Source organism: Centropristis striata, chromosome 19 (genome assembly GCF_030273125.1).
Source record: "Centropristis striata isolate RG_2023a ecotype Rhode Island chromosome 19, C.striata_1.0, whole genome shotgun sequence".
NCBI classification, from domain to species: Eukaryota; Metazoa; Chordata; class Actinopteri; order Perciformes; family Serranidae; genus Centropristis; species Centropristis striata.
The window spans coordinates 16,272,910-16,287,054 of NC_081535.1; the positions used below are offsets into that span (position 1 = coordinate 16,272,910).

The 14,145-nt window shown below is 39.1% G+C and overlaps 1 protein-coding gene across 1 annotated transcript in view; it reads right to left on the bottom strand.

Annotated features, from left to right (window-relative positions):
• LOC131992057 (astrotactin-2-like) overlaps positions 1-12,731 on the bottom strand; it is a 344,657-nt gene extending 331,926 nt beyond the window's left edge. Inside the window, exon 1 of the mRNA XM_059357417.1 lies at positions 12,191-12,731. Coding sequence (XP_059213400.1) covers positions 12,191-12,626 — 436 coding nt within the window. The 5' untranslated portion in view covers positions 12,627-12,731. The remainder of the gene's footprint in view (positions 1-12,190) is intronic.
• Positions 12,732-14,145: the final 1,414 nt, after the last annotated feature.

Sequence of the window (14,145 nt, forward strand, 5' to 3'; positions counted from 1 at the left end):
TAATCACAGCAGAGTGGTTCGGTTGTGTTGTGCAGATTGCAAGATGATGGGACTGCCTCAAACAATAAATATAATTCCAATTCTGTTAAGCGAAAAGGACATTTTGTGCCATCAAAATCACCCACCCGTGAGAATAATTTATAAGTGGAAAAACTATTAAAATGTCAACATTAAACACTACTAAAAGGGGGAAAGAGTGGACAAATAAAAATGAGTGGACTAAATGGAGTAAAACTGAGTGGAACACTTTACAGTCTATTTTTGGCAAAGCAATGTTTTCGATTTCACATTATTCCTTTTAATCCAGAAAGATTGAATTGGTCTCTGTTGCCATTTTTGTTATTGGCAAGAAGTGGATACCACAGAGAACAGGGTCTTTGAAAATAAATTGCTTGCACTGATGACTGACTGATCCTTTGATTTGCACTAAATTAATTATGTACGAAAATGCCACAAGATCATTAAAAAAAGAGGTAGTAGTAGACATAAATAATCAACAGAAACATTACAGCAGCTTTATACAGGGCTCTATAGGGTGGAAGCAGCACTTCCATTCGTCAAAAGCAGTTTTTTGTGTCACACAGAGTTGGCACAGAGCAGCCTGCAACCGACTGACTGAGTATCAGCAGGAAGGTTTGCAGCATTTCCATTACAACTCTCACAAGATAAGTTAGAACTTGCCACGAGTAAGAGCTGTGCCCAGGCAAAGGAAATTCCACCTGCTCTTGAGCACCCTGATAGCTCGCACATAAGGATGAAGTTCACATTTCTGAGCAACGCTGCAGCTTCCAAGCAGAATTTCAAATGTGAGCACACACCGCCTCAAGGTGCAACAACGTTCATTCCATACACGCAATTACTCTGTCTGCTCTCCAAGCCTTTTTCTCTGCTCATGTTTCATTTAGTTTTAACAGTCAGGGGTGGACTCCACTATTGTGTTCATTCGTGTCATCTGGTTAGTATAAATCCCTACACCGAGCCAAAACTGTCGATCAAACCAGAACAAGCAGTTAGTGAGTGTGAGTGTGTGGTGAGTGGTGGCTTCCTCCTGTTATGAACCGTCGACCTGTGTACATAAAACATACATAGATAAAACATGTATGTTGAGTCCTTGACATTATCCTAAGGTTTCTCAGTGGGCGTCAAAAGCATTTGCAAGCACTGGGTGCATATTACGCGGTTATTTCAATCTTACCATTATAAATATATATTCTTCCAATAATTTATAATTGATTCTCAGTGTGTTTTCTTGCAAGATTCACTGACGACACGTGGAAAAAATAAATCAGAATCCAAAACTGTTGTTGCAGACTGTGAGTCAGAAGTGGAGTTCGGCTTGCCACCCATGGTTGCATGCGCCTGTCACTCAAATTGCTAACTAATGCATAACTTTAAGCCTAAATATAATGCATATAGGTGAGTTGTACTCCCTGTGCAGGTGTCATGAATGGGGAAATAAACCATAAAGACCAAGACTGATTGAACACAGTCTAAATGTGTTTATTTCTGCTCTAAATTGGACATATTAAGATGGGATCTATAGGGATTTACTTGCTTTTGGAGCCAGCCTCAAGTGGCAATTTGAAGAACTGCAGTTTTTGTCTCTTCCCCTTGGTTTCATTTGGTAAAAGCCAACACCATGGAATTTAGCCACTTTTTCAAGTTTTTACATTCATTTAAACAGCCAGATTCTGTCAATCCATTAAAATGATTAAAAACTTATCTAAAACAATATCCATTCATTATCTTTAACTGCTTATCCAAAGTTGTGTCACAGGGGCCTGGAGCCTATCCGGGCTGATATTGTGCGAGAGGTGGGGTACAGGTGGGTTCCAGACTATCACAGGGCTGACACATACAGGTACATCTCAATAAATTAGAATATCATAGAAAAGTTTATTTATGTCTGTAATTCAATTCAAAAAGTGGAAATGACACATTATCCAGATCCATTATACACAGAATGAAACATTTCACGTCTTTATTTATTTAATTTCTTCTAATTATAATGATTATGGCTTCAATTTAATGAAGAACTAAAATTCAGTGTCTCAAAAAAAATAATATTACAAGACTTTTAAAAAAAGTATGTTTAATATGGAAATGTTGGCGCTCTTATGCACTCAATACTTGGTTGGGGCTATTTGACTTGAACTACTAGGAATTGACTTTTCCATGATATTCTAATGTATAGAATTGGATAGAAGAGCCGAAGGCCAGAGTCGAACCGGCTACCCTCTTGCAGTGAGGCAAGTGCAAACCACTACACCACCATGTAGCCAACAATATCCAATAAATGTTCTTTTTTTAATATTATTTTTATACAATGGTATTTGGTGGCATTTAATGTTCAGTTGTTTTAATTAAATGACTTTAATGAGTGAAACAATTCCAGTAAATACAATATGTTCATTCAGGAAAACAGCCAGAGTCACCACCCTGCTGTTTTCTCTGTCTATGTGTTTCTAAATGTGTGAATATGAAGCTTGAATAATTCCTGCATAACTCTTTGCTGGATTTATTTCTTCTCATTTTTATCCCCAAATACAAATTTATTTCCATCAAATATGAAGCAATGCTGTGTTGCGTTAAACACTCTGTATCAATATTTTTTATGTGAGGATCAATGCTCAAAACTGAACCTCAGGTCAGTAAGCATCAGTATTGATCTGCCCAACTTTAATAGTGAAGTAGCAGCAGAGAAAAACATCACATTTTGATGGAAGCAATAGAGAGAAAATATTCAACATAGTTTGCTGGACTCACCATGAGTTTGAAATCCAATCCAATTAAATTACATAACAAAATGATAGAAATTGAGTTCACTCTTTTGAAGCACTGCTTCCATTTTTCTGCAGTTTCCAATTCTGTTAAATTCATTTGTTGAATTGGTTTTGAAAACTTGTGAAAACCTTGATTTTAATGCTGTGCCTTTAGCCGATTAACATTTGATGGAAACCTGCCCTTCCATTTCTTTTCATTTATTAAATCGAATCAGAGCTTTGTCTGAAAGGTTATAAGAGCTCCTCTTGCAGTATAGTTAAGTCATGTAATGCAGTTGCTGTCTTAGGCTATCCAAAGATGATGACTTCAGTGATCTGTAGGCGATATGTAGACACACTTTTCAGTGTGTCTACATATCGTGCTTGGGTTTTAAGATACTGTGCGCAAGTTGATGGATTTCACCCGACCTCCCCAAGCCCCAAATGTCTGGCTCACATTGTAAAAAGTATTTTACCAACAGAGCAAATACATTACACAGTTTTTGTCACATGGGGCCTTCCATTATGTGGCGGGGGACACGCCGGAGGAGCCCAAGGAGCAAAAAAGAGCAACTAAATGGAATTGCTTTTATAAATCAGTGTCACATTATGCATTCGCTGCACAGACTCGGAAGCCCCTTTACAGTACACAAGCAGAAAGTTTAGGAATCTTATGGGAATCAGCTTGAAACATACCCTCTTGTTAGATACACCACCTTTGATACTCGCCCAGCTTTACATATCAAGATAAGTTGTCCATGGACTACACCCACATAATACAATGCTGTGCAAAAACTTAAATCCACCAAAGAGTCAGAAGGTCACAAACAAACTCTCACAGTCAGATGAAATAAGTTTAGCTCGCCTTTAATTTTTTATGCTAATGTCTAAATAACTGCACGCTGGTTTCAGTTTTCATGAGAAGAGACATTATAGTACCAGTGAGAGTCCCTGGGCGTGTCACTGAACCTATAAAAGCTTTTAAAGCCATAGTAAAGGTCCTGTGTAAATGCTAATGCGTGCAATGGTGGTAACAGTACTTGTGCACTCTATACACTGCATTGATACTGTTTGTATTTTACAACCAGCACTCCGACTCCGATTTCCAAATCTCATATTTAACCATTACATTTCATAGAGCTTCAGCAATTACACGTCTTAGCAGACAGCCTAATTTGTTTGATACAGAAGTAAACAGAGCCCACACCTCATGTTTATGTATAAAGACGTCAGGATGAACCACCATAAAAGATGCATCTTAGCTGATTCATTTTAGGCAGACAGTATATGAGGAACAAAACTTATTGAATTTCCTCTTTTGCCAAACATTATCTTTGATCTTCTTTGCCAATTAATAAAAAAGGAAAAAAATGTATGAGCAGTTGTGCATGCTGTTGTTTTGCATAAATAAATAGGGGGAAAAGGCAAGAAAAAGTAAGCCTGTGCATTCATTATGGGTATTTACATAAACTCCTTTGTTCATTCCGTCAAAGATAACTACAATGCCCCTCTCAGAAATAGTAATGATCAAATGATTATCTTGAGATCAAAGCTGTCCACCACCGCCACAAGGCAACACTGGAGACACTGGCGCTAAAACAAAGCAATACAAAATAGAGTTCCTGCAAAGAAAAGCGACCTGCATGGGTCACTGACCGCAGTTTATTCATCCTTTCCAAGCCATCACTTAGGCCTGTCACCATTAAGGTAAATGAGCATGATTCTTCACTCTGCCAGCCGAATGAGTTTCCCGTGGGGTGAGGTAATACAGCCTCCTAATCTTTTGTTTGTTTTCCGGAAAAGCAATTTCTTGCAAAAGTAAGACACATGTTTCTCTATGTGCAGTAGAAACAAACCTCCAAGTTAGTGTGTTCAGAGTAAAATCAAACATGGTCATGTCCATTTCTCTTGCACTTGATGATTCTTGCTGACATTTCAGGGCCTTTGTCACTGTAAAACCAACAAGTCCTCCAACAAAAGCAGCAGAAGAGGTTGTGTGTCAGTACCACAAATTACAGCACATAGGCACATATTGCTAGCATTTCAGGGCACATATGTATGCATTCCGGCGTGGACCGGCTTGTGGGGCGTTTTAAAAATAGCACAGACTTAAGGTCTGCAGTTGTTTAAAAAAGTTTGGTAACGCTTTATAATAAGGTCCTTAATAACCATTAATTAACAAGTAATAAGGCATTGTTCTCGCTTTAGATCCGGTAGTTGCAAAAAGCATAGTTAACTCATAGTTAACTTATAATAGATGAGCAATAAAGTATATTTTAATATCAATAAGCAAACAAAATAAAATTAATAAAGGCATGGCAAAGACATAATGGGTGGGTCATGGGTGTTTGTAATGCCATTATTAACACTTATATAAGCTTATAAACACACAATAATGTTAATAAGCATCTTGTAAGGACTTACAAGGGCCTTATTACTTGTTAATTAATGGTTATTACAAGGACCTTAATATAAAGCGTTACCAAAAGTTTTATGTTGTAAAACCACTTAGGGCAAAAACGTCTAGTAAGGCATTATAAAAGACAGTTTAAACAGTAAATATATGTACGTATATGCCGGAAATGAGGTAGTTACAAGGGTCAAGTGACTGTATGTCACAGTTACTTAAAAAATGTAAGTTACGTTCAAAAACATGATTCACATAACTTAAGTTAAAATTGGTTTACTTTTGATTTCACATGGGATGCAAACCCCGCTCTCCTGGGTGAAAGTCTGCTGCTTGTTTGACCCATCCACCACCCCAACCTACAACCATCCATGGGTATTCGCCCTTTTAAACTTTGCTTGGCTGTCAATCACTACTATGTCAGCAAGATGGCGGTGGGCGTATTACAGCGGACAGTGAAATACGAAAACATTGTTCGTTTTTCGCTGCCTGTACACGAGACCTATATAAACGTTTTTGACAGGAGAACAGGCTGGTAAAACTGTGAACACAAACTGATTATATAAATATTGGCCCAAATATTGTTTGCTTTCCTTTGATGGCCATTTGAAATCGCCTGATGAAGATCCCTGAACGAGGAGTCATTGGGAGCTTAGTTTAGATTTCTCAGATTCTTGTTTTCTTCCCTTTTTGAACCAGCACCTGTGAAACATTTCAGATTTGTACACTCTGCACCTTGCTTGAAACTGTGAGCACAAGTCTGATTTCTACTTTCAGAATAATCCATAAATAGTGGTGGGAATACTTGTTAATCAAGTGTTTCGTTGTCTTCCGTCTTTAATCCTGTTTGTGAAAATAACAGAAAAAGTGCAATTTTGCTGCACGTCAACAAACTGAAAGAAAACCTGACTAAATGAGTGGAGAAACACAATTAATTATTTCATGGAGGCCACTAAGGGGTACGGAAATCTGAATTTTGCCAAAATCATCTATATCATCTATTATTAGACCATTGTTTTCTTCAATTTCTTGTTCATTTTAATGCCTGGTAAAACTAAAGGTACATTTGTTCGGACAAATATAATGATATCAACAAAAATAGCTCATAAAAGTTTAATTTAAGAGCTGATACCTAGCCATTTTCCATGTTTTTCTCGATAATAACCAAATCATTATCAAGAAAATTATGGAAAATGGCTAGATATCAGCTCTTAATTAAACTTTTGTGAGCTATTTTTTTTGTTATAATCTTAACCCAATTTACCAGCTATAGGAGACCTTGAAGCAATATGTTTAACAGTACTCTCCACTACCATCATCAAAACGTGTGAATAATCTTTCTGGAATTGTGTTCATCCCTTAAGTAGACTTTCAGAGAATTTCTGCAGAGAGCTGCTGAGGCTGTTGTAGCGGCTCACTGTGGCCTGACACCTTACTGAGATCCTTTATGTTGGCTTTCCTTTCATCTCTCGCACATCTTGCATCGCCTCGACGAAGCTGCCAAACAACGTCACATTTGCCACCTTTAAACACAAAGTTTCACACAAAGCTGTGGCTGTGTTTAACACCCAGACACCTCAACACTCCAACCATGCAAGTGTAACCCATCATCAGCCATGGGATCTCAATTATCATCTAAACTTACACTTAAAACATCATCAGTCAATCATCAAGTGACTCGCATATCAAACAGTTTTAATTAAGTCTCTGCAGACAGATTGAAGAAAAAGTTTGCTATGGTGTTGGATGTTAGAGGGAATGTTAGGAGTGTGAATCCCACCATGATTGCATAAAGCAAGTAAACTTTTCTCACTAAGATCTATGCATTTAATGGTGTATTCTTTATATTATGACAGTTTTCTGTAAAATTAGAGAAAAATCTCTGGGTTGGAGATTAACCTTCTTCTATCTCAATATGGAAATCATGGAATTTAGAGGCTATGACTTCGGTAAGACTCAGATATTATACTGACGTCAGGTCTTGTGGGTTTTTTTTTCAGAAACAGAAGAAACCATTGGAAGTTCTCGGATTTTAAAGAAATTAATGAATCCGTGTAGGTAAAGACAACAAACGCTTTCTGTTGAATTTTTAAAAAATCACAATAAATTCCCTTACTTGCAATATATTGAATCGTTGTCTGTATCGTGTTACATATCATATTGCCAAATACAGTCTGAGGTATAAGAATGAACAATTTCAATGCATATTTTTAGAAATAGAAAAGGAACCTGGCTGTTTTATTTCATAAAACTGATAAAAAAAAAACTGATTCTAAAACTGATGACAATTCACAATGGAAGCAGACACTACTTCTCCGCAACAACTTGCAAAACATAAATCCTTATAAAAAAGTTTGAGTATCTGGTAATCATGTGTTATTGCAGCCAACCTCACGTATGACATGTCTGACTCACAGCAGGTGAAGAGCAGTTCTAGCCAGCCAGAACATTGCGCAATGATTAACAGTAAAATGAAAGCTTCCTTTCTGTTGTCAACCTGCCATTTTGCTGGATATGAACAAACCAAGAGACATGAGTCTTAAAGCACTGGGGTAGGGCATTAAATGTAGAGAGTGTGGTTAGGAACAGAATTCCTACTACAAATGAGACTGCCTGTAGTAGAGCATCCATCTTAAGCAGACAGCCTCCTATAGGTCTATTATAGCAGGTCAAATGATGACAAATAGACCATTTGATGGCCTCCACCATGGATCCTATTGGACCTATTCTCTGTGGTGTATTTACAGCCTCAGTAGATCAGGTAAAAGAGCTTGTTTGTAGGACACCCAACTACACTCCATTCAAAACGGTGCTAAATTAAGTACTCAGGTGAAATTTTTAAAAGTCTTAACAAAACTCACTCCTCCATCACAGCTCCACACCGTATAATAATAACTCCCATCTTTCCTGTTGACCTTTCCCCCGTCCTCTTCAGTGCTTGTCCTGCAGAGCTAAGCTCAACCCCTGACACAAGATTGAGATGTTGTGCAGTGTGCACATGTTCGGTGCCACAGGGAACAGAGTGCTCTGGAGCAAGCATTCTCTTCTTCTTTTTTTTTTTTTTTTTTCACTTTACCACTGTTGCTTTTAATCTCATCTCCAAGCAAGCAGGGTTTGCTGTATCTCCTGCTTGGAGAGATACAGCAAGTAATAGATGAAGGAGAGAGAGAGAGAGAGAGAGAGAGAGAGAGAGAGAGAGAGAGAGAGAGAGAGAGAGGCTGGATGACAAACCAGATGTCAATAAATTGCGCAAAAAAAGGATGTGCCAGAAAATTAAAAAGTGTAAAGTCCATTTTAATGGCTAGAAAGGATAAAGGACAGCAAGATGTTTGAATGTTTTCGCTCCCGCATTAAGTGCCTGAAGGTTTTCAAAAAGGTGAACTCCTAATGAGGTGTTTACCGAGTCAGCCATGTTGTTAAATATATTGATTTGCACCCAGTCCCACATCACTTAAAATGAGCAAAGAAAATTATCTTGTGTGGCAAAGCGTGGCAGCATCGAATTCTCTCCCTAGAATTGCTAAGTGTGATGCTACAAAGTTGCATTACAGTGCTGACATATTTTGCACGACAACTGCATTAAAAATTGGCATAAACAGTCGTTTTTTAAAGTAAAAATATGGTGGAAGAGTAAGAGTATGATGACACTGGAAGGGGAAAGAAAATCCCTGATGCAGAAAAGTTAAACTCTTCTTTATTTGAACGTGGTTTAAGCAGAAAACCTTTTTCCAATGCAGACACACAGAAAGCAAACATATCAGGAAATCCAATGCTGTTTACAAAAAGGAAAAATGGTAAAAAGGCTGTGTGCTTATAGAATGCATTGCTGTCTTTTAGTTTGCTTTATTGTTTTTTTTCTCATGTAAGACTGAGAAAACAAAACAAGAAACAGGGGAAGGGGGCTGAGGCCCTGTACATTTCCTCTGCACTGACCTTTCTGCTCATCCATTCTCCATGACACTTGAGGTAATAAATCAAAGCTGAGCAGGCAACACGCCACACTGGTAAGGGGACTTGCTGTCCTTTTCCCACCTCCCCTAACCTCTGACGCCGGTTCGACAAAACAATCGCAACATCTGACAGAATCGAAGAAGCAGACACGCGGCTGAGCTCATTATTGTTCTGATGGCATTTGGCTAATAAGGTATGCCCCAGAATGTAAGAAATATCTCTGGTGTTATTTTTAAAAAATAGCCGGTGAATTGTGCTATATGGAAGGAAAGAAATGCAGCTGGAGGTGGAAATTAAAGAGACGCCTTTGCCTTTACGCGTCAATCACAGGGTTAAACAGTGACTGATGAGGCAACAGTGGTACATGTTAAAGCAAAGAAAGTGAGCACTCACTTTAAAAAGTCTCTTAATCTGCTTCTAAAATAAAAACTGCAAAGTTATTTTAAGCATGAGGGGTCAAAATGTGCAAGCAAGCAGGTGCCTCAGGAGAGACACCGACTACAACTTTCAATATGTTTACTCTCAGTCGGTGAGAAAATGTTAGATTGAATTTCAGTTACTCAAGACTTTGGAATCTTTTACCGTGAGTTGTTTACAGTATTTGGAACAATTTCTGTGTTCTTTAGTTCTTATTACATTATTGAAGGCAGCGTTTGCTGTGTTGTTAGAGATGTTAGTGCATGCTTTTTTCACAGGCACTGTTGTTAAGAGCTTCCTGAAAAGCTTGAGAACAAAAGACATTAAAAGAACAGAATATTGAGTAGTAACAGAGTACTGGTGCGGTCTTGCCTCGATACAATATGTTCTATACAATATACAGTCCTATATAAAGTTCAGTGGGTATTAAAACAGAAAATGAACCAAGGAGTAAATAAAAAATGACAATGCCCAAGCCTAAGCCTATATAATAATATGTGTTTATCTGTCTGGGTGTTTCATGGGGCTTAAGCTTTTGCAAGTGTACCGTAAATTCCACAATTTTATTAGGAGAAAATAATAAAAGTAGCATATAGATGCAGCAAAAATGGAATTGTGATGATAAAAAGTAATTCAATTTGATCATTTTGTTCTCCTGAATCAACAACACTGTATTTTTTATGATGCCAAGGCACAACATTTCATTTCGCCAAGCAGAACTCTGCCACTAATACATCCATCAGGAGAAAAGCTGTCAGGATGACCTGATGGTGTTGAATACTGAATAGAAGGGAAAACACAGGTGACACCAAAATGTCAACTCCTGCTTAGGACTCCTGTGTCAGGATCATAGCGCAGTTATAATAATAATGTGAGGGTTTTTTTTTTTTATCGCCATTAACTTCCAGTGTGTGGCTGTGTGTAATGACATACCCAGTGTGTGTCTCATAATACCAGCTTGCCATGAAGAATTAGGATTAGTTTCCAGGCAGAAAACATATATTCAGTGATTGTTTTTTGGTTTTTTGTTTCTATAAATCTATGTTACTGGTGTTTTTCTTAATGGAATAGCTTTCTTCATGTCAGTTTTTATCAGGATTTATGGTGGCTACTAGGGCAGTTATTCAGTTTTACAATGTGCTCCATGAGTGAACATGCTTGCATTAAAAATATTAAAGCTCCTTTTCCTACTCCTCCCTCCCTGCACAGCATGCAGTCATGCACTGGAAGGGCGAAGCAGCAAATTTGCTAGCTGGCTGACTGGGAGGACAGAGAGGCCTTTCTCACCAGTCAACGGCTGTCCTTAATGAGAATAGAAAGTGATTTACTAGCTTAATGCTCCAGCCCTCAGCCTGCCTGCCCGCCTTTGCTTCGCGCAGCCAGTTTACTCGGCACTCCTCGTACAGAGAATGAAACCGAGACCAGGGAAAGAGAGAGCGGGAGAGAGAAAGAAAAAAGAAAGATAGCAAGCCAGAGTCCAAAAACTCTAGTAATGAGGCATGGATTTTCTCAGTACCCACATCAATGACCTCACGAAATCTTGCATCTTTGTATTTGCCACATAACAGGTTTTCTATCATACAGAGCAAATACAGTTGCCCTGAAATTATTTGGAATACATACAGCATTTTGCAATTATGGGCCACCCTGTGTGCCTTATTGCATTTAACAGGCATTACAGTGTGCCACACACTCTCTGCACTTCTACCTAAACACTTGCTCGGCTCACACACACACACACACACACACACACACCAAAGGGGCAAGTATAAGAGCATCCATCTTTCCCGCGGCTCTGTGACATAAGTGAAAAATATGGAGAAAGCAAGGTAAGCAAGTTCCCTTCATGCATAGTGTGCTCCTCTTACAGAGCAAATATCTTTTTTCAGTTAGGGGAAGGCAGAAATACTCTCCCGCTATTATGTCCTCTATGATTATCCAATCAGTGATGCTACTCCCAGGACCATTTTAAAGTCAGCGGCTTTCACAGGGAGGGGGGGACTTCAGATGACCTGTCAAACACCAGTGTTGTGCTGTTTTGATTCAGTTATCTGTGACTAAACACACAAAGAAGAAGCTGCAGAATGTTGACAGCGATGCAAACTCCAGCCTGGTGTTTTTACTCAGTTGAACTTATACCACCAGCAATGCATGTGTGCTATGAATTATGTGCTCAAGTAGAGAATAAAATACCAATTTCATGCATATTTGCAGGGCCAAATTACATTCCTTGATTGGGGCACCGTACTTAGGGGTATGCATGAAATTCAAAGTCATAATCATGTTTAACCACAAAATAGGAAAGGGAGAAGGAAAGAGGAGCAGAGGAAGGATGAGGGGAAGGAAATAAGTAACTTAAACATGAGTTTGTATCCCATGCGGAAGCAGAAGTATTTAAATAACACATGGGAGCTGTTTGTCACCTTTTTACCTGGATTGTTGGCTGCACAGCATGCCAGCTATAAACATTATACTTGCTATGGAGTCCAAACAGTTTAACGCAAACATGACAGGTGATTAAACGCCAGAGATGAGTGCATGATTGGGGGCATTGTAGCTGAGAGTGAACCCAGTGTGCATGGTCCCTATGCGCACAAACGTGCAGCTAGGTTGACTGGTTATCATCGTGGAGGGGAAACACAGCAGTTCTTACCGAGTGTGAAGTAGGGAAGAGCTGTGTTGTCAAGATCATCCATTACGGAAATTCGCCCAGGTAGGTCTGTTCTAACGAATAACAGGAGTCGGGATTCCCCCCCTCCTCCTGTTCCTCCTCCTCCAGCACCACCACCACCACCACCACTTCCTCCTCCAGTTCCTCCTCCACCAGCGCCACCTGCTCCAGCAGCTCCCCCTCCTCCAAGCACGCTCCCCGAGGCTCCGCCGGTGAAGCTGAACTCGTTCTCCCGGAGTACGGGCAGGGTAGACACGGTCACGGTTTTCACCTCACATGGCGCCTCCGCTTCGCTCTCTTTGTCCCTCTCCTCGTCGGGCGAAGCCGCCCCTCGGTTTGCCCGGACCGTCATCAAGGTCCCCGTGAATAAGAGCCCCGCGAGGAGGACGCGGAGGTGCAGCGGTAATATCCTCGCCATCCCGCTCCTTGTTGTGTGGATCTCTCGCTTTGAGTGGGGCTCATAAGCTGTCCGTTCACTTATAGCAGGCTACAGTCGCTGCGAAAAGGAGTCGCGTCCGTCCAGGAGGCGGCAGCACAGGTGTAGTGAGAATGACATGTTTCGGCTCCTCACACACATCCATCTGCGTTCACACCGTGGGACAACAAATCACTTAAACATGGAGAAGCACGTGTCCTTTTAAAGACAGACATGAGGTGGAGTCAGCATTAGTCATTATGGAGGCTTTTCTGTCGTGTGGCGTAATTTATTACAAAAAAAAGTCTCCAAAATCTTAATGTGATAGTTAATGCAATCTGAGAGGCTAAAAGTAACACTTCAGGTTTCTTCTTGAAAACTTTACAGTGAATTTGGTGATTTTAGTTAAACTTGGATAAAAAATAGATTAAAAAAAAGAACATAACAAGATTAATAACCAGCTGTACACAAATGGAACCAGCAACACTTATCCTAATATAATATACACCTTTCCAGTAATATATTTGAGGTTCAAATTGAATTCTTGTAAACAGCCATCAACAAAACAAATGATCTCAAGCTCCATTGTATAGTTGTTCTGGAGCTTTTGAATAAATCCCATGGTCTTCATCAGCACATGGTTGAGATGTGGGGGTTATAGAGTATTGTATTGTGGTATTGAGGCAATACCCTGATGCCAAGACTTAATATTTAATTACATAAAATATTAATATTGCAAATACATGTTTTTGTACAAGTATATTACAGTCAATTGCACTTAGTCCACAAGCTGATGCTGACTGATAGTAAGTGCATTCAGAGAGACTGAAAGAATGAGTTCAGGTTTCTTCTTATAGAAACTTTCTTCTTATAGATCCCCCATTCTTCTTAACAGCCATTAACTAAACAGATGGTTGGGATGTGGGTGGAAAAAATCACTACAGTATAGTATGGTGATATTTTGTGAGTCAATACTGTAGCAAAACCCGGGCGCCACTATCAATATTTTATTACATACACTATTAATATTGCAAATACAAATTAATTTTTTTGCTATAAGAAAAATACAAGCAATTGCTTTCAGTCCACAAGCTGGTGCTGACCTGACATGTTTTATTTCTTTTCGTTTTAATAGCTCATAGTTTATTTTCTTACGGAGCTTCATAACTTGTTTTATTTGAAACGCCTGTACAGTAATAAAATAAATCAATACATGTCATCCCCATATTCAGATTATTGCAAAATCACAATAAAATCATGTTGTGACTTAATTTTTGTGATATTATATCGGGCGACCTCTGTTGATTCCAACCCCTAGTATGTGGCAGTGCCATATATTCATTTTTTTTCAGCACTTCTTATCTCTGTTGACACCAAAGTTGAGGTTCAAAGTTTATTCTTTAACTTGCAAGCAGCAGTCGACAAAACAATCTCAAAGGAGGTCAAGAGGTCAAAACTGCCAGAGTGCTGTACTTGCTGGAGTTTTGACCTCCACAGCCGTTTTTCTACCTCTCCATGTATC